This window comes from Dendrobates tinctorius, unplaced genomic scaffold (assembly GCF_039654945.1).
Source record: "Dendrobates tinctorius isolate UK_male_01 unplaced genomic scaffold, ASM3965494v1 ptg000154l, whole genome shotgun sequence".
NCBI lineage: Eukaryota > Metazoa > Chordata > Amphibia > Anura > Dendrobatidae > Dendrobates > Dendrobates tinctorius.
In genome coordinates this window covers 10,857,378-10,878,883 of record NW_027361821.1, presented here as the reverse complement: position 1 = coordinate 10,878,883, position 21,506 = coordinate 10,857,378, and the positions used below count along the sequence as shown (strand labels likewise).

Here is a 21,506-nt window from a genome sequence, read left to right as displayed (position 1 = left end):
ATGATTTTTACCATGGCCTGAAGCACCTCAGGATTTGTTTCCATTTGAGCACATCTTGGATGTCATTAGTTGGCAACTGCAAAGGAAGTTGCCAGCAGCGAATCTTGATAAATAGTTAGTTCCCAAGTGCAGTCAGTGTGGCAAAACATTGTTTTGACAACAATTGAAAACATCATTGATTGGAGCCAAGGCATGTAAGTTGTGTGTGTATTTCTGCAAGTGGCACTCATACTCAATGCTGAATAGATTAAGATGTTTTGAAAAATGTGTTTCAATTCTTTTCATGTTCTGCATGTAATAAATAAAGCTATCAATACTGTGATTTTCATAATTCTATTTTTTCTTGTTGGTGTTGCAATTACAATGCTTAGTAGTGTGCACAGATATATTTAAAATATATGCATACACACAGTATATTTACAATTTTCTGTCCCGTTTTATTTTTTGTTTATGTTGTGATTTTTTTTATTGCAGGAACTTCTCCTGTATTATATTGCACACTGTGCTCCATGACTGTGAAATAATCATTTAATGAAATATGGAGCAGATGGACAGCAAGCCTTACCAGCCATTATCAAAAATTAAGCATGAAATGGATCTTGCTTACACCAGTTCTTCAGAAGAAAGTGAAGACGAGCGAAAACCTAGACAATCATACAACTCAAGAGAAACTCTTCAAGAATGTACACAGGAAATAAGATTAAACTACAACAGCCATAGCAGCAGAAAAAGGAAAGCAGTGGAGGATCCCAGCCAAGGTAGTACTATTTAAGATAAACTGGTAATATTTCAATATGCATTATAAAATAAAATATGAAAATGCTGTAGAAAAAGACTTGGACCACACATCCAAAAATCATAAGCTGCTCTAATTCTGCTAGGCCAAAATTTACACAGCTGAACTTAAGGCTCTTATTTTAACATTCTGATCAGACTTTTTGTGCAGCCCACTACCACGTCATGGTGAACATCTCAGTGGGTCCCTAACTTTTTTAGCCATAAAGGTGCAGTGCCATGCACGAACCACCCCCACGATGACAATGCACAAGCAGGATGAATGACCTAGTGCCTAACTGCAAACAGGCTGCAAGGATGAGTCCCCATGACTTCAGTCTACACCGCCCCACAAACACAAAACCACAGCAGCGAGGGTGTTTGATGCACAGTGCAGCACCTTTAAGGCTAAAAAAGTTAAGAACCCACTGAAAGGTTTGCCATGAGGTGGTAGAGGGCATCATATAGTCTGATCAGAATGCTAAACTAAGATCTTCATATTCAGTTTTGTAAAATTTTGCCTAGTGTCATTAGATCAATGTAAGATTTTTGGATGCATGGTCCATATCTTTTTCTACAGCATTGGCATAAAATATAGTAACTTAAAGGGGCACTTCATAAAGAGACAGGTCATAGTTTCTTTATTTGGTGATCTTTGAAACTCTAGATAATATACTGCTCCTTACTAGACATAACACAATGAATCAATTTTGTGCAGAATAATTCTATAATATGTTCTAAAAGTATTAAATTATCCCGAAATGAAAATTACAGTAAATTAGGTGAACATGTTGGTAGGCTATATTCTGTTTTTTTCAAATTACTATACTTGGAATCTAGTCACGAATTTCTTCAATGGCCACGAGTCGATGACAAGCACTTTCTATACATACTTTCCATCGCTAAGCATGTATAGCGCAGAATGGATTAACAATACATTTCCAGATTTTAACTTTCATATACACTTTGCTGTGTGCACTATAATTTTCATGCTTTAATTATAGTTTTAGAATACCATTTTCTGCAGTTTTGCCTTATATTTGACATTTCCACTAATTCTGATTAGAAAATCAGAATATCAAAGGTTTTTCTTTTGCATTTCTATATTCGTACACCATGGCACAACTTCCTTTCTGCAGAAATATAAGAATTAATCAGTAAACTATTTACTGTACTAGGCACATTCATCGACTGGCGTATAGTTTATATAAACTTTAATAAATTTTAACAAATTTTGATTATGTTTTCTGAAAGTAATGCAACAAGTTTTACAGTTCTGCTTGTCAGAATGAAATGGAGCCTGCTAAGTGACCTAATGCCAAGTTAAACATAGCCTAAACATTGTCTACAAAATGAACAAGTGAATAAATCTCTACCAATGTAAATAAAAAAAGATTACGTGCCTTAATCCAAACTTTATTCTTTGAAATCTATAATTATCAAATACTTTAATCTAAGCAGTGTTGTTTGTTGGAGTAGTAGCAACAGCTGCAGCTATGCTGGAGAGAGAGTAGTAGCAACAGCTGCAGCTATGCTGGAGAGAGTAGTAGCAACAGCTGCAGCTATGCTGGAGAGAGAGTAGTAGCAACAGCTGCAGCTATGCTGGAGAGAGTAGTAGCAACAGCTGCAGCTATGCTGGAGAGAGTAGTAGCAACAGCTGCAGCTATGCTGGAGAGAGAGTAGTAGCAACAGCTGCAGCTGTGCTGGAGAGAGTAGTAGCAACAGCTGCAGCTATGTTGGAGAGAGAGTAGTAGCAACAGCTGCAGCTATGCTGGAGAGAGAGTAGTAGCAACAGCTGCAGCTGTGCTGGAGAGAGTAGTAGCAACAGCTGTAGCTATGTTGGAGAGAGAGTAGTAGCAACAGCTGCAGCTGTGCTGGAGAGAGTAGTAGCAACAGCTGTAGCTATGTTGGAGAGAGAGTAGTAGCAACAGCTGCAGCTATGCTGGAGAGAGAGTAGTAGCAACAGCTGCAGCTGTGCTGGAGAGAGTAGTAGCAACAGCTGTAGCTTTGCTGGAGAGAGTAGAAGCAACAGCTGTAGCTATGCTGTAGAGAGAGCAGTAGCAATAGCTGCAGCTTTGCTGGAGAGAGAGTAGTAGCAACAGCTGCAGCTATGCTGGAGAGAGAGTAGTAGCAACAGCTGCAGCTGTGCTGGAGAGAGTAGTAGCAACAGCTGTAGCTTTGCTGGAGAGAGTAGAAGCAACAGCTGTAGCTATGCTGTAGAGAGAGCAGTAGCAATAGCTGCAGCTTTGCTGGAGAGAGAGTAGTAGCAACAGCTGCAGCTATGCTTGAGAGAAAGCAGATGTAGTTGTATGAATTGTTGGAGTTTGTTAATGTGAGCATTTTCTCCAGACTGCATTTTATGACCTCTCAGTTTTATCTGTACCACTTCTTCATTGTAATGCTCCATGTTGTAAAGATGAAGAATTGTTGCTGTATGTTGCAGGTCATTCTCCCCCAATATCTGTGTTCTGTCCTCACTAAATGAGGCAGGCTCATGTAGCTATACAGGCAAATAAACCACTATACCGGGGTCCAATAACTAGATTGTGGTTGAGTCTGTGATTTTATTGAGGGTGATAATATATTGATGCGGTGAAACTGCAAACAATCATAGGACATACAATCAGTGCATGATACAGCAGAAATACATATTACACATGTTATACATTGTGTATGAACATTTATAAAGCTAGTAACTGACCTAGGGGTACAACTGACTATGCTAGGCTAATATTAAAGCAGAAATTAACTATAGCAAGCATAAATACATACCGGCAATGCAATCGCAAGGGGATTGTAAATGGAGGTGCTTCTTCTTGAATACAGGGTGAAGGAAAATGGAGGCTGAGATACCATAATGCATTGCAAAGGGGAGGGAAATCAGACATGAGAACTAGAAAAAACAGGACCGTAAACATGACTCTAGCCGCGATAGGGAGCCAAAACACTACAGACAGAATAAACTCCTGAATATGCAAGTTTCCTATATTCGTACTGATGAATAACTACAGCATTATGCAAACAAATAATCAGAGATAAAAATTAGATGTCGGAGACAGAGCAGTCTAATTGCTGAATGACTCGGATGAAAGATGAAATCTGCAACAATGATGAACTCTTGCACAGTTAGTATGTATGTTCAGAAGTTATGCTCTGTTCCTAATTTATTAAATGAAACTTTGGGATGAATGCACAATTCCTGCCAGCGATGCATGATTCCTGGAATACATCTGTCAGGCACTTGCAGAAGGAAGCTGTGCTGGGGAACCTCTTTAAGTGAAATCTGGAAGCAAAGCTGAAACATATTAATTTAATGGTTACTTTTTTCTATTTCATTTATTCAAGTAATATTTTACTGGTACTTAACCCCTTGGTGACCATGCCAAATTTTTTTAAATCTGATCTGTGTCACTTTATGTGGTAAAAACTCTGGGATGCTTCAATATATCTTAGTGATTTTGAGAAAGTTTTATTGTGATGCATTGTACTTTATGATAAAGGTAAATTTTTGTCAATTACTTTCTGCATTTATTTACAAAAAGATCAGAAATATGACAAAAAACTCTAAAAATGAACAATTTGAATAATTATCCCTTGAATTCAGATAGTCATACTACATAAAATAGTCACTAAATACCATTTCCCTCATGTCTGCTTTATATCAGCACCATTTTTAACCCCTTTACTCCCAAGTATGGTTTGCATGTTAATGACCGGGCCAATTTTTTACAATTTTGACTACTGTTCCTTTATGAGGTAATAATTCTGAAATGCTTCTACGGATCCTGGTGATTCTGAGAATGTTTTCTCATGACATATTGTACTTCACTTTAGTGGTAAAATTTCTTCGCTATAACTTGCGTTTATTTGTGTAAAAAATGGAAATTCGGCAAAAATTTGGAAAATTTTGCAATTTTCAAACTTTGAAATTTTCTGCCCTTAAAACAGAGAAATATGTCACACAAAATTGTTAATAAATAACATTTCCCACATGTCCACTTTATATCAGCACAATTTTGGAAACAAAATTTTTTTGGTTAGGAAGTTATAAGGGTTAAAAGTTGACCAGCGATTTCTCATTTTTACAACAAAATGTACAAAACCATTTTTTTTAGGGACCACCTCACATTTGAAGTCACTTTTAGGGGTCTATATGGCAGAAATTACCCAAGAGTGACACCATTCTAAAAACTGCACCCCTCATGCTGATCAAAACCACATTCAAGAAATTTATTAATCCTTCATGTGTTTCACAGGAGCAGAAGCAACGTGGAAGGAAAAAATGAACATTTAACGTTTTAGTCACAAAAATGATATTTTAGCAACATTTTTTTTATTTTCCCAAGGGTAACAGGAGAAATTGGACCCCAAAAGTTGTTGTACAATTTGTCCTGAGTATGCTGATACCCTTTATGTGGGGGGATCACTGTTTGGGCACACAGCAGAGCTCGGAAGGGAAGGAGCGCTGTTTGACTTTTTTCAACCTAAAATTGGCTGGAATTGAGATCGGACCCCATGTTGTGTTTGACGAGCCCCTAATGTGCCTAAACATTGGAAACCCCCACAAGTGACCCCATTTTGGAAAATAGACTTCTTATGGAACTTATCTAGATGTGTGGTGAGCACTTTGAACCCCCTAGGGCTTCACAGGAGTTTATAATGCCCGGGCAGGAAAATAAAAAATCATATATTTTCCACAAACATGACCGTTTAGTCCCCAATTTTTTATTTTCCCAAGGGTAACACGAGAAATTGGACCACAAAAATTGTTGTCCAATTTGTTCTGAGTACGCTGATACCCTATATGTGGGGGGACCACTGTTTGGGTGCATGGCAGGGTTCGGAAGGGAAGCAGAGCCGTTTGACTTTTTCAACCTAAAATTGGGTTGGAATTGAGATTGGACGCCATGTTGCGTTTGACAAGCCCCTGATGTGCCTAAACAGTGGAAACCCCCCACAAGTGACTCTATTTTAGAAACTATACCCCCTAAGGAACTTATGTAGCTATGTGGTGAAAACTTTGAACCCCCAAGTGTTTCACTAAAATTTATAACGCCCGTGTGTGAAAATAAAAAATCCTATTTTGTTGCCCACAAAAATGGCCTTTTAGTCCCCAATTTTTTATTTTTCCAAGGGTAACAGGAGAAATTGGACCCCAAAAGTTGTTGACCAATTTGTCTTGAGTATGCTGGTTCCCCATATGTGTGAGAAAACTACTGCTTGGGCACACATCGGGGCTCAGAATGGAAGTAGTGACATTTTGGAATGCAGACTTTGATTAAATGATCTGCGGGCATCATGTTCCGTTTGCAGAGCCCCTGATGTGCCTAAACAATAGAAACCTCCAACAAGTGACCCCATTTTGAAAACTAGACCCCCTAAGGAACTTATCTAGATAGGTGACGAGAACTTTGAACCCCCAAGTGTTTCACTAAAGTTTAAAATGCCCGGGCGTGAAAATAAAAAATCCTACTTTTTGTCCACAAAAATGATCTTTTAGTCCCTAATTTTTAATTTTCCCAAGAGTAACAGGAGAAATTGGACCCAAAAAGTTGTTGTCCAATTTGTTCTGAGTACGCTGGTACCCCATGTGTGGAAGAAAACTACTGTTTGGGCACACGTCGGGGCTCTGAAGGGAAGTAGTGACATTTTGGAATGCAGACTTTGATGGAATGGTCTGTGGGCGTCATTTTCCATTTGCAGAGCCCCTGATGTGCCTAAACAGTAAAAAAAACCTGCAAGTGACATAGTTTTGGAAACTAGACCCCCAAGAAACTTATCTAGATGTGCCCCCTTTCTGGAACTAATCTACGGTTTCCTGTAAAGTAAATTGGTAGTACATGGAGGTGTGGTACAATCCTTCATACACAGGCCAGGGTTTTCAGGGCAGGTGTCGCATTGATAAATGGTGTCCTTGCGTATTTAATTTTTGTAACACACTCGGCACCTTTTTTGCGACTTACCTCTTTTTGCAGTTTGCGGAACCTCCCCTGGGAAATGCTGACCTGGTACAATACGAGCATTTTCAGTTCTGGAAGTACTGGGGCCTGCTCCTTTCGGAGTGCCAAACATCAGGGCCTTAACCACTAACTCCTGGAACTGAAGGTACAATGTATTGGTGTGGCGTGCACATCGTGACAGCAGGAAAGCATTGAGCATTGCCATTTGAATGATGTGCATGGCCAATTTTTTGTACCACACCTTGGCCTTTCTCAAAGCATTGTACGGTTGGAGGAGTTGATTGGCGAGATCAACGCCCCTCATGATTTTGTTGGACCCCAGTACACAGGTTAGTTTGCTGACCTGAGTAGAGGTACCCCGTACAGTGCTGAGGGCGCTGCCATCACCATGTATGGTGGTCAAGAGAAGGACATCCCTCTTGTCCTTGTACTTGACCACCAGCAGGTGGTCGCTACTTGGGCTCTGCTCTCACCTTTTCTGAGCACCTGCCCAAGTAGCTTCTTTGTCAACAATCAACGCTCGGCGGCTGCACAAAGGGGGGTGGAGGGGGGTAAAAAAAGGGAAGGGGGATGGGGGGATTGGGGTGGATGAAGAGAGATCGGGTAGGGATCAACAGTTAGGGTTGCAGTCATGTGGTGCAAAGGGGGTTAAAAAATGGAAAATGTGTGCAAAGAGGGGTGGAGAGGGTAAAAAGAGGGGGACGGGGGGATGGGGGATTAGGGTTGATGAAGAGAGATCGGGCAGGGATCAACAGTTAGGGTAGTAGTTAGGTGGCGCAAAGGGGGGCAAAAAAAATGGAAAACGGCAGGCACAAGCTCTGATAAGTGAACAGCGTCACTTATCAAAGTTTGGCGGCTGCGGGATGTGTGTATGGAGTTGGCGCAAAGGGGGCTGAGGAAAAAAAGGGAGCATGAGTGTTGATCGGTGAACTACGTTACCAAACAACTCTTGGTGGCTGCTAAATGTGTGCACAGAGGTGGCGCAAAGGGGGGTGGAGGATGGTAAAAAAAGGGGGAAGGGGGATGGGGGATTGGGGGGATGAAGATAGATTGGGTAGGGCTCAGGGATCAGGTAACACTTACAGCTGAACTGTGTCTCTTCTTTTTTCTTTCTTCTGTCTTCTTTCTTCAGCAGAGATTGTGGTGCTACAGGCTGCTGTGGCACCACAAGTCCCAGCACAGGAGGAGCTCACATCTCCGATTCCTAGACAGGTCACCAGTGGTCACATTGGTACTCGATCCTAGCCTAGGACCTCATTGTTTCAGCCACTTTCATTGGCTGAAAGAATGAGAAAGGCTGTGATTGGCTGTTCAGAATTGAACAGCCAATCACAGTGCTCTGGGGACCGGACCAGGAAGGAGACAGCCCGGAATCCCGACACCATCTTCTTAAAGGTAAGATGGCGTCGGAATTTTAATTCGATCACCACGACAAGTTGCGATGTCGCATTAAAGGGCATGATGTACTATTCCGTCCATGGGACTTAAGTCCCAGTTCACATGGACGGAATAGTACATCCAATGTAACAAAGGGGTTAACATATTGCTTTATTTTTTTAGGATGTAGGAAGGTATAAAAATTTTGCAGTAATTTTTAATTTTTTCAAGGAAGTTTTCAAAAAATTTTTAGAGACCTATTAAGTTTTCAAGTGACTGACAGACCTATATATATCGTAAAATCCCTAAAAGTGAGACCACTTTAAGAACAGCACCCCTCAATGTATTCAAAACTGCTGCCAGGTAGTTTATTAACCCTTTGGGTGCTTCTCAGGAGTTATTACAAAGTGGCATGACAGGAAGAAAAAATGTTATTTTTACCATCTATGTTGCCGACTTCTGAGTGGTCCACTATAGCCAGCAGACTAAGGCCATTTTTTGTCCATGAAATGCCATGGCAAACATCAGTACCACACAATCATGATCTCAGGGTGCTGATAGGGATAAAGAGGAGGCTCTCACACTCTGTTAACCATCTAGATGCTCTAGTCACTATTGACAGCAGCATCTAAGGGGTTAAAAGCCATGGTTGGTGGTAACACTAATGGAGGCTGATGCAGCAATGTGTCAGCTATAGTATACAGTGCAGCAGTTTCACCCTGTTGAGAGATACTATTGTCTGATATGTGAGGTCAGTAAAAAAACATATTGGTGGTCACTAAGGAGTTAAATAGGAAGAGTTTTAAGGTAAGCCATCATTAGATTCATGCTGCTAGAACCACATTTAGCAAGAATAAGAGCCTCACTCCGTAATTGCAGCCAGATATGTTTTACTTTGAAATGCTGTGGCATTCCAGAGAAAACCTTATTTGACAAGCCGTCAAGGGACACTCTGTTTGGGATGAGTAGCCTGAGCAGTTTTGCCACTGACTTCTCCCTCCCCTCTCCATTTGATTGACAGGTCTCCCCCTATGTATGCGCATGGGAGAAACGTGTCACTCAATTAGAACGTGGCAGGGAGAAGATAACCAGGGAATATATTGGACTAGTCATGAATCGCCCTCTATTCTCCAGCCATCTTTTCAAACAATATTTTCTCTGTAACACCAAGGCTTGTTAAAGTAAAATATGCCTGGCTGCAATTAAATTTATATAATTTATATAATGTGGCTTTCTGGATTTTATTTTCGATATTTTCTCTCTCAATGTTAAAATTAACCTACCCTTAAAATTATAAACTATTCGTGTCTTCGTCAGTGGGCAAACTTAAAAAATCAGCAAGGGATCAAATACTTATTTCCCCCACTGTATGTATAGCTATCTTTCCTTGTCATCCTATAGCTTGGACTGCAGCACATGATCCTAGAAGTGGAAGCTCAGCCTATCAGACATGCACTGTATATCTTTTGAATACACTACTGATGAAAAATGACACTGACTAGAGGGAGATTAATTTAGATTTGGAAAAATCAATCTCCAGAACCTGAACAAATATTCTCATTTTTTTCATGTTACTTTTATCTTTTCTTTCTTCCAACAGCTAAACTTTTTTTTTATTTTTGGATTAACATCGCTGTACAAGGACTTGTTTTTTTACGGGACGAGTTGTAGTTTTGATTTACACAATTCATTTTGCTACTGTATATAATGTACTTTTAAAAATGATTAAACAATTCTAAATGGGGTAAAGTGGTAAAAAAAAACCCTGTTCCATCTATGTTTTCTGGGGTTTCAGTTTTATAGCGTTTAATGTATGGCTTTGGATGTGTACATTGAGGAGTGTACAATGTGTAATGGATGGGGTACAGTAAGGACTTGAGACTAATTTTATTTTTTAACCTTTTGATTGCCCTTTATGGTTCAACAGGTACAGTTTTGATGAATCCGTGTGGAAGTGTATTACAAAATAATCTGCATTGTTGTGGATGTGGATTTTTGTAACATTCCAGTAGAATTCAATTCCACTACAATATGTAATACTGCTAGATAAAAATGAATTTACTGAAAAATGTTGCACTGCTAGACAAAAATGAGACTGGTTTATTTTTTGATCCCGTATGATAAAACTTAGAAGTACATTGTTACTTTGTATATAAGCTCAATACATTTTATAACTTTTGTATAAAGCTGTATTGAAAATTCTTATCCGCACATAAGCTTTGTATATTGAATTAAGGTGACATTATGAAAGGGGTTTTACCACGATAAAGAAAAATACATCCTGTCTAAAGGATCTTGGAAAAGCAATGCACGTTTCAAATAGAATTCAATGTCAGAAATCAGTTCTTACCTGTGTTGCTTGATCACTTGTCTAGTAATTTGCATAGTCTGTCTGCCAGTAGGCTTCTCTTGTGGCTGAGCATGCATTGGTGATATCTGTAGTTGAGTGCAGACAGTGAGTGCACATATCATTCACAAGGGCCCAGGTAGATAGCAGAGTTGTCATAGCAGGCAGTCAGGTCCCAGCCCAAGCAGGCAAGTCATGGTTGTAAACGTCACTCCTGACTATGTACCATTTGGAGTATTGAGATGATACAAAAACACAACGCAGTTCTATGCAGCTGTTTGTCTACACCACTGGTGGACACAGACAGAAAAGGCCTTTGTACAACAACAATATATGGGTCATTTGCAGTGCATTAGCACCTCATAATGCACAATTCCTCCTTATTTTGGAAATGGGAATGGGGCCCCTTACCTCTTGGGCCTCAGGTTGCAACAGTGATATGTCCACCCTTGGCCAACACTTTGGCCGAGCGTACACAGTGCTCTGTAACTCATGACACTAAGAAAGTCATCACTTTGCACCTGACCATAATGCAGCAAGACAGCTGCATAGAGCTTTGCTCTGTTACCGCATCATATCAATGCTCTGATGGCACATAACTAGTGATGAACGAGTATTCTCGTTGCTCATGTTTTCCCCAGCATGCTCGGGTGATCTCCGAGTATTTGGATGTGCTCGGACATTTAGTTTCTGTCACCATAGCTGTAGGATTTGCGGCTGCTAGACAGCCTGAATACATGTGGGGATTTCCTAACAAATAGGCATTCCCCACATGTATTCAGGTTGACTAGCAGCCCCAAATCATGCAGCTTATGGTGACAGAAACTAAATCTTCGAGCACATCCAAATACTTGGAGATCACCCGAGCATGCTCGGGAAATCTCAAGTAACGAGTATACTCGCTCATCACTACACATAACCATGTGCGCTGCTTACAATGGTGACTAGGTTGATTGGCACTGGCTCTGATGGACGATTATGAGATTTCAGTTGTGAGCCCAGACCCAAGTGAAGGATATAGTCAACCTCTGATATTACAGATATCATCTGCATGTGTTCAGCCACAGCAGAAGATGCCTGTTAGTGGATGAGCTAAGCTATGAAGTTAGAAGCAAATAAGATGACCAGATATAGAAAAAGGATACATTTCTGTAATTGAATTCTTTTTGAAAAGTTTATTATTTTTCCAAGCTCTTTTATATAGGATTGATAGGATGTATTTTTTTTTCATCTTGCTAACACTCCTCTAATGACAGGTGATTGATGATTTGCATATTTGAACCCACTATGTATTCCCATATAGTCTTTTCATATACAGATAGATATCATCTGAATACATATGCATATGTTCACGTTTTTCCAAGCCTGCATAATAGTATCATAAAATATAATGTGATGACACATTACATCCAGAATAGAACATTATGTGTCAGGTTTTGAATTTTGCATATGGTCAATGCAAATGTACATCTCAGAAATCAGGCAGCAAACTACAATAACAATTTAATAAAAAAATTGGAATTCAGAGTTAGACCGACCAGTATGAATCAGAATAAGCCAATTTTCAAATGTCTTTCAAGCCTTTGTGATTCAGCTTAAGTGGCTCTGGATATGATTTATTTCAGGGTTTGTCACTTTGAAGAAATACTTTAAAGAGAAATAAAATAGCTGGGGGTTTTATTCAAAGGAAATTCAATGGCCTTTTACTTATATGCCATTTTTTAAGGGAAGGTTTTCAACTACTGCTATACATTATTTTTTCATTGCATTCTATAGAGATTTGTACTTCATTGCCACAAATCTATAGCATAGCAAAAAGCCTGAAAATGAGAGCCATTTTATAGATGTTTCCAAATGTATGAAGTCTCATTAAACATCACTTAGGAAAAAGAAATATCTCTCAGATGGAGCCCTGTCTCAAAACTCATAGAGAAAGTGGAGCTAATTTTAGTGACAAGTGATAGGTTTATTTTAAGCTATTTTATGCTCTTTTCTAGAACGAAAGAAATATGATACACAAGGCATCATGGAATGACACAATTCAATCATTCTTTTTAACAATCAATAATAGCTCCAGTAGACATCATAAGAAGGCTTGGGAATGCTATTTAAAGATATTAAGTAAGCCTTAAGAGCAGTCTACGGCCTGCAATAGAAGGCCTTAAAGATCATGCTAGAAGACATTCTATAGGAAGTCTAAATGATGTCTTTTGTCTCCCAATGTGCTAGTACAGTATATAATTCCAATTTAAGAAATGTTGTAGGCAACTCATAAAATAAATTGGCAAACTGGGATGATTGAGAATATCCCATCTGATATTAATTGTTGATCAATATACTAATAATTTCCATTTATTATAAAAAAGATACAATTTTCATGTACAGTATTTTACAGCATTTTATTCATTTGGCCAATATATTTTATAATAGGCATGGATCTGATCATAAGGATAACTTTTAAATTGCACCTGATCGCCTCTCCACCATTTACTTATAGCAGATGTCCCACAAACAAAATACATTTTAATTAATAGATCCCATGCTGTTGTGGCTGCATACTCTCTTTTGCATCCTGATGTATTATATGCAGACCATGTTCCTGCATGGTCAGACACAGCCATTACACAGTACACAGCAGGGGCACATTTATAAGTTTATCTCAGCATAGGAACATTTTTTTTAAATACATCCAATTATGGAAATTATTATTACAAGATCCTGAACTAACATGTACTTTGCTCATTGGAAAACCCCTTTAAAAGAGATTTGGATAAGGGAGACCCTGCTCAGTTCCTGATGTACAGGCTTCTATTGCACAAGCTAATGAACTGTGAGAAGAAAAGAGCAGAATCATTAGAGAAGCATAAAGAATGGCATGCTAATTCCACATTTCTCAACACATGTGAAGGACAGTCTAATAGGATTAACTCTAGGTAAGCATTTGGTGGGGGTCATGCTTACCACCCTCTTTGATTGCCCCACTCCACTTGTTGAGGTATATACAAGAATACGACTATTAAGTGCCCATTTTATTGCTGAATGTTAATATAGTAGGTGGATATAGCTCTTGGTTATCTTTGGCTTTATTATTTCTTTTTGGATACATTATTTGTCTAACCTGCTGCTGGCTGACTCCTGTCCATTTTTCTCCCTTATCTACGCTCTATGAGACAATTTAATATTTCCTTCATTGTCTATTTTTGATACAGATATGCCACTGAGTGTGTTTTATTTTTTTGATATGTAATTAAGTGTTTAAGGGTACCATTACACATAGCGATGCACCAACGATCCCGAAAACGATATGGATCGCTGGTGCATCGCTAATAGGTCGCTAGTGAGCTGCCACACGGGCAGATCTCACCAGCGACATCGCAGGGGTCGCTACTTACCTGTCAGATGCGGCGATCCTGACGTCCTCCCGCCCGCGTCCACGCGTCGCTCGTCATCACAACAGGAAGCGCCGCAGGAAGCTGTAGACGAGAAATGATCCAGGACCTTCTCGCGCGACCAGCGATAACCAGCGGGGGGAGCCGGTCAGAGGTAAGTATCACATGTAGCGATATCGCTAGCAATATCGCTGCTACGTGACAAAATCGGTGACTTTACAGCGATATTGCTTTCAATATCGCAGTGTGTAACGGGTGCTTTAGGGTATTTTTTGTTCTTCTTTTGGTATTTAGTTTTTTTTTGGGACCCAGAAACTTATCCCAATTGATTCTACTTACTTGGTTTATGTTATGGGGCTATGTAGAATTTAAGCAAAATGAAATTTCTTTGACCATAAACATATACTTTCTAATTACAAGTGTAACTCACAGATATGAGCATGGTATATCTCTGTAAATTTTCTACAAATTGGAGTGGCCACTGTTTAAGAAGAATGGTAGGTCATATTGTGGATATGACACCAGCATTATGTGGCCCCATTATTCTTTTGCACACTGTATGTCAATCTAGTCTGCTTAACCCAAGGGGCATTATCCTCAAGAAGACACCCACACAGAAGAGTTAATGACTTTGACCTATTGACAAACAAGACTCTATTTAAATACAGGGTGTAAACAAGGAAGAGTCAACCATAAGTTAGGAATAGATAGACCAGCAACCCACGAAAATATAAAATAAAATACATATTTATGACAAGTGTCAGATCCTCTTTAAATTCCATCAATCCACAAATTTTAAAACCATTCTACACAACTTTGGGATGTCTGATATTTCTAGATATACTGTATTTTATATTTATAAGCTTATGTAACCGTTAATAATAAACCTTATGATAATATTTTAGAAAATGCCCTAATATAATTCTGATTATGTAAAATGTCTGTACTTTACAAAATAAAGGGTAAAATACCAGAAGGAATATAATTTTATAATTAACTGTATGCTTAATAGCTGTAAACCAACCAATGAGTCCAATGTACAGTAACTGTATACAGTTTTGTTTCAGCAATCAATAAAATCAATGTGAATAAATTAAACAAACATGATGACATTTGGATATAACGTACCTGATCCACCAAAGTACAATATTATTCTTATTCCGATAGTGTAATAAATACAATTAAAATTTCACACTATGGATTCACTTGGACCTTGATATCATGAATCTGATCATGTTTCATTGACCTATTGCTTGTTAGTAACTTATTCAAATACGTCAAACACAGTATTACATAATTAGAAAAAAAAATATCCAACAGGTTTAACATCTCAGTACTGTAAGCTCCCAATCACTTGTTATTAGTCAAGATGACTGTGAAAATCTACTAACATTACTTTCTGTAATTTGATATTCTTAGATTAGTTATAACAGTCTTTGTTTCATAAAAAGAGGTCTGTCAATTAATTTTGGCCTAGTAAAACAATAGTGTAACCAAATAAACTAAAGTTTAAACCTACTTTTGGGGTCTTTGTAAGTATGTTAGATTTTTATTATAAATGCTAATAAAGTTGAACGTGCCTAAGGATGTGCTCCTTAGTAAACTATATATTGTCCCAAACCCTTGGTCATGATTAAATCTTCAAGGGTTTATCGTTCTCTTTGGCACTGAAATCTTGCATTTCTGCTATGGAATTCTAGGACAGTAGATGCACAGTGACTCACCAAACTCAGGAAAAGTCTTGGACTCTGCCTCCCATTGATCTGATATTGATCATAAGGATATCTAGAAAACCACTTTAACATGCATTATATAGATAAAAGAGAGATACAACACTGATGCTGACTATCGTTTTCATGAATAAGCTTTCTCTCATTAGCTTTCTGTAATTCATTTACTGTTAAGCCCTCTAGAATGAGTGAAGAATTGATACCCTAAGCAGTTCCAAATACCAAATTAATAGTGTGTCCTCGGGGGTACTAAAAAACCATACAAAATGCTGGCATCTGTGCACTGTATCACACAAGGTCACAGATTTGAGTAGAGTGCAAGAATTAATGATGTATGGCAACCATATGGCAAGTGTACACTTAGTGCCTACAGTTGTAATTCACTATATTACCATATATATTAAAATATATATTAAAATAAATGCATTGATGAGGCTCTCCAAAAATAAAGAAATGAAGGATTATCCAGCTTCACAGATGTAAAATCGTAATTTACTGTTACTGTAGGTACATAAAATCATGATAATATCCATGGAATACTTCTTATTAGAAACACTTGGGTGATTAAGTTGGATGAACATTTGCTTGCATGAAGTTTTCCATGGATGTTATCATGATATTATTTTATATACTTACTAATAAATTAAGATTTTATGTCTGGATAATTTTAAATTTCTTCATTGCTGTTGCGCCTTGGCAGAGATGACTTCCATGCTCTTGACTCGACTGGGGCTACATGTGGTGAGCTGGATATTTTTGTATTATTAATTCCTCGCCAAGAATATAATAACGTGGCCCCAATCAGGTAAGTGAAATGGCAATCCATCCTAGTCATGTGTCATGACAAGCTGCAGTCTGAAGAAACACAATTCCCAATAGAATCATAGAATCATAGAATCGTAGAGTTGGAAGGGACCTCCTGGGCCATCTAGTCCAACCCCCTGCTCAAAGTGGGATTCACTAAATCATCCCAGACAGATGTCTGTCCAGCCTCTGTTTGAAGACTTCCATGGAAGAACTCGCCACCTCTCGTGGCAGTTTGTTCCACTCATTGATCACGGGTCAAAAAGTTTTTTCTAATATCTAATCTGTGTCTCCTCACATTCAGTTTCATCCCATTATTATTTATTATTATTATTATTTATTTATATAGCACCATTGATTCCATGGTGCTGTACATGAGAAGGGGTTACATACAAATTACAAATATATCTGTCATGAACTCATTTTCTGCTCCACCAGTTGATAGTTCCCCTTCCGTTCTCCGTTTGTTTTTTGCTAATGTTCACACTTACGCTTGTTGGTCAATTCAGTTTGTTGTGTAATCAGCCTGCCCCTGCTGGGGCTATGCTGAAATTCCACTCCTATTAATCAGTATTTACCAATCTGCTTTTTGTCCCTTATTAGATTGGGCTCTTTTTTGCTCTGTCTCAGAATATTTCAGAGTGCTGATATAGGTTTAGAAGTCTAGTGACTTCAGGGTTAATTTTGCTATCAGAAGTGTTGGACAATATTTTTGTTGGTTGTTTTTGGCAGATTGCAGACAGTGTCTTTCCTTTTCTGTCCTTTTTAGTTAGCCGGGCCCCATCGTTTGCTCAGTCTATTTTCCTGCCTTTATTTGTATTTTCATCTTGCTTCACCGTCAATACATGTGGGGGGCTGTCTTTCCTTTGGGGTCTGCTCTGGGGCAGTTAGTTTTCCCCTTTTCCTGCTTTAGGCTTATGTAGTTCTCCAGTTGTGACGAGGCGTCTAGGACCAACGAAGGAACGCTCAACTACTGCTTCTAGTTGTGCGGTTAAGATCAGGGATCTGTTTTCTGAGACTAAACTTGTCTTGCTTTTCGTCCTCAGTTTCCTATTCATAACAGATATCACTTACAGTAAACAAACTAACAATGGCAGACTGATACAGAGTGGAGAGAGGACCCTGTCCTTTCGGGCTTACATGGTACAGGATGGTGGGGAAGGAGACAGTAGGTTGGTGCATTGCATCTAGTCTTTCCATGTGCAAATGAGAATAAAGATGATCCTTCTACAATGTGACAGCCCTTGAGATATTTGTAGACAGCTATTAAGTCTCCTCTCAGTCTTCTTTTTTGCAAGCTAAACATTCCCAAATCCTGTAACCGTTCCTCATAGGCAGGGCCAGCATTTGGGACAGGCAGACCAGGCAAATGCATGGGGCCTCCACCTACAAAGGGGGCACCCTGCATCTGAAGCCCCTTTATGAAGTGCCCAGAGGGTATACAATAGTGAATAATGCTGTGTAGTCCCTCACACATCTCCCTGTAGCCCCCCTCTCTCTCTCTTTCTCCATGCAGTCAGGTTAGGTTAGAAGTTGAGAGTGAGGGGGAGGGGCCGATTACAGCACAGCAAACAGAGGTCAGAGCCTGGCCAGTCAGGAACATGTCTGCAGCCAGGTGTGTCTGTTATCTACTCCTGAGTCCTCATCATGGCTGCTCCTAGCACTGTCCTGAAAATGGATCTGTGCAAGTGAAGCCACAGAACCTGGTAAGTATACATGTATATGTGTATCTGCATGTGTACATGTGCAGTATACAGTGTGTGTGTCTGTATATGTGTGTGTAGTATGTGTGTGCATATATGCAGTATATAGTAAGATTGTGTATATCTGTGGTGCATGTGAGTATATATATATATGCATAAATGTACATATAGTATGTGTATGCATATTATATTTTATACTGCATGTGTGCAGTATATTGTGTAAATATACAGTGGGGAAAAAAAGTATTTAGTCAGTCAGCAATAGTGCAAGTTCCACCACTTAAAAAGATGAGAGGCGTCTGTAATTTACATCATAGGTAGACCTCAACTATGGGAGACAAACTGAGAAAAAAAAATCCAGAAAATCACATTGTCTGTTTTTTTTTCATTTTATTTGCATATTATGGTGGAAAATAAGTATTTGGTCAGAAACAAAATTTCATCTCAATACTTTGTGATATATCCTTTGTTGGCAATGACAGAGGTCAAACGTTTTCTGTAAGTCTTCACAAGGTTGCCACACACTGTTGTTGGTATGTTGGCCCATTCCTCCATGCAGATCTCCTCTAGAGCAGTGATGTTTTTGGCTTTTCGCTTGGCAACACGGACTTTCAACTCCCTCCAAAGGTTTTCTATAGGGTTGAGATCTGGAGACTGGCTAGGCCACTCCAGGACCTTGAAATGCTTCTTACGAAGCCACTCCTTCGTTGCCCTGGCGGTGTGCTTTGGATCATTGTCATGTTGAAAGACCCAGCCACGTTTCATCTTCAATGCCCTTGCTGATGGAAGGAGGTTTGCACTCAAAATCTCACGATACATGGCCCCATTCATTCTTTCATGTACCCGGATCAGTCGTCCTGGCCCCTTTGCAGAGAAACAGCCCCAAAGCATGATGTTTCCACCACCATGCTTTACAGTAGGTATGGTGTTTGATGGATGCAACTCAGTATTCTTTTTCCTCCAAACACGACAAGTTGTGTTTCTACAAAACAGTTCCAGTTTGGTTTCATCAGACCATAGGAAATTCTCCCAAAACTCCTCTGGATCATCCAAATGCTCTCTAGCAAACTTCAGACGGGCCTGAACAGGTACAGGCTTAAGCAGTGGGACACGTCTGGCACTGCAGGATCTGAGTCCATGGTGGCGTAGTGTGTTACTTATGGTAGGCCTTGTTACATTGGTCCCAGCTCTCTGCAGTTCATTCACTAGGTCCCCCCGCATGGTTCTGGGATTTTTGCTCACCGTTCTTGTGATCATTCTGACCCCATGGGGTGGGATTTTGCGTGGAGCACCAGATCGAGGGAGATTATCAGTGGTCTTGTATGTCTTCCATTTTCTAATTATTGCTCCCACAGTTGATTTCTTCACTCCAAGCTGGTTGGCTATTGCAGATTCAGTCTTCCCAGCCTGGTGCAGGGCTACAATTTTGTTTCTGGTGTCCTTTGACAGCTCTTTGGTCTTCACCATAGTGGAGTTTGGAGTCAGACTGTTTGAGGGTGTGCACAGGTGTCTTTTTATACTGATAACAAGTTTAAACAGGTGCCATTACTCCAGGTAATGAGTGGAGGAAAGAGGAGACTCTTAAAGAAGAAGTTACAGGTCTGTGAGAGCCAGAAATCTTGATTGCTTGTTTCTGACCAAATACTTATTTTCCACCATAATCTGCAAATAAAATGAAAAAAAAACAGACAATGTGATTTTCTGGATTTTTTTTTCTCAGTTTGTCTCCCATAGTTGAGGTCTACCTATGATGTAAATTACAGACGCCTCTCATCTTTTTAAGTGGTGGAACTTGCACTATTGCTGACTGACTAAATACTTTTTTTCCCCACTGTATATAATCTGTATATGTATGTGAGCATACTGTATATACTGTATATAAACTGAATGTTTTTGTGTGTGTCTATACTTTATATATGTGCTTGTGCACACAGTATGTGTCGGTATATTATTATTATTCATTTTTATAGCACACTGTATATACTTTATATAGTGCATGTTTCTATAATTATAAAGTATATATAATGTGTGTACATGTATAGTGTGTATCTGTGTGCATATATAGTTCTGTAATTGTAATGTCACCATAATAGGGATCAGCAGTTTCCCGTATGTTTAATGCCTGTGTCTTAGGGCCTGTTCACACTGACTTTCTTTACTGCCTGAATTTCCTATAGAGCCATAGATTGCAATGACAGGAATGGAGTTCACATGAATGCAACATGTGATGTTTTATTTCTGAACGTGTCCGTCTTTTCCAACAGCCATCAGTAATCGCTGTGGGTTGGACGCTGTGTACTTGTGCAGCCTCCAGATGTTACAGCATAGTGGATGAGATCTCAAGAAATGTTCACTCTGTGTCCACATACGCCCGCGGATCACCCGCAGAGATGGACAAACGGTGTTTCTTTCCAGATTGCAACATGTCTATTTGTGGTGCCCCTGAGGTAAGGTGGAGACTCCTGACCACGCTCCAACACCTGCACCCCACACCACCAAATAGTGTAGCAAAGCACCTTCAGCGGCTCCCTGCTTGGAGTATAGCAAAGCACCCATTGGTAGCTCCCTGCTTGGAACACGAAACGTGCTGGGAGGTGGGTGGAGTTAGATGACATTACAAGGAGCGGGAAGAGTTTAGGAAGAGAGGTCAGTTGGTTAGAGAGTTGGAGAGAAGAAGATCCCTGGAGAGAGGGATAGATGGATGGAAGTGCTGCAGCAGATCCCAGTGACCTGGGTCTGCTGTCACAGGAAAGGAAGAGAGAGAGCAACATAGACTGAAAGCCTGATTCTCCATAGAAAGAAAGATTAGTACGGAACGTGAGGAGTAAAAGGGAACAGAGGATGTGGGTTAGAAGAGAACCCTTCCTAGAAGTTCCAAGCGCAAGGCCGGGGCCCGGTCCCCAAGGTTGTATGGATACTAATGGTCCTGCAGCAGACACCGGAGGAATAGAAGTAGTGACCACTTTATTTCCACACAAGACTTGGGGGCACCACAGCAACTGGATAGTGAGCCGGGACTTAGTAGCAAGAAGTCCCCGAAGCAGGCTACAGCTGTCTGCCGTACAAGTAGAGTTCATAAGAACATCAGACAGGAGGAACTCCAGTGTAACTCAGTACACGGAGTACTTCATTTTAAGGCGCTATAAGAGGAGACGTTCAGAAAGGCACATGTTGGCTGAGTGTTGGAAAGGAGTATTCCATCTGGCCTGGAGGTTGAGTCCCTGACCCAGAGGACACGGCACGGAGGCAGGCACCTGTTTGTACAACAGACTGTGAGTAAAGCTTTGGAACTACATGCCCTGGTGTCCTCCTCTTATTCCTGCGCTAACCTGCCCAGCACCCAGCACTGCTACATCCCTTATGCCTGACACTACACCATCTACGTGTCACTTCACCTACTCTGCCCTGGGACTACAGCCCTG

General features: G+C 39.8%; 1 protein-coding gene across 8 annotated transcripts in view; it reads left to right on the top strand.

Moving 5' to 3' along the window:
• The window catches only part of TENM1 (teneurin transmembrane protein 1), a 1,357,925-nt gene that overhangs the window by 248,074 nt on the left and 1,088,345 nt on the right, over positions 1–21,506 (top strand). For all 8 annotated transcript variants that reach the window (XM_073547613.1, XM_073547619.1, XM_073547618.1 and 5 more), the window contains one exon: positions 475–758. In XM_073547613.1, coding sequence (XP_073403714.1) covers positions 539–758 — 220 coding nt within the window. In that variant the 5' untranslated portion in view covers positions 475–538. The remainder of the gene's footprint in view (positions 1–474; positions 759–21,506) is intronic.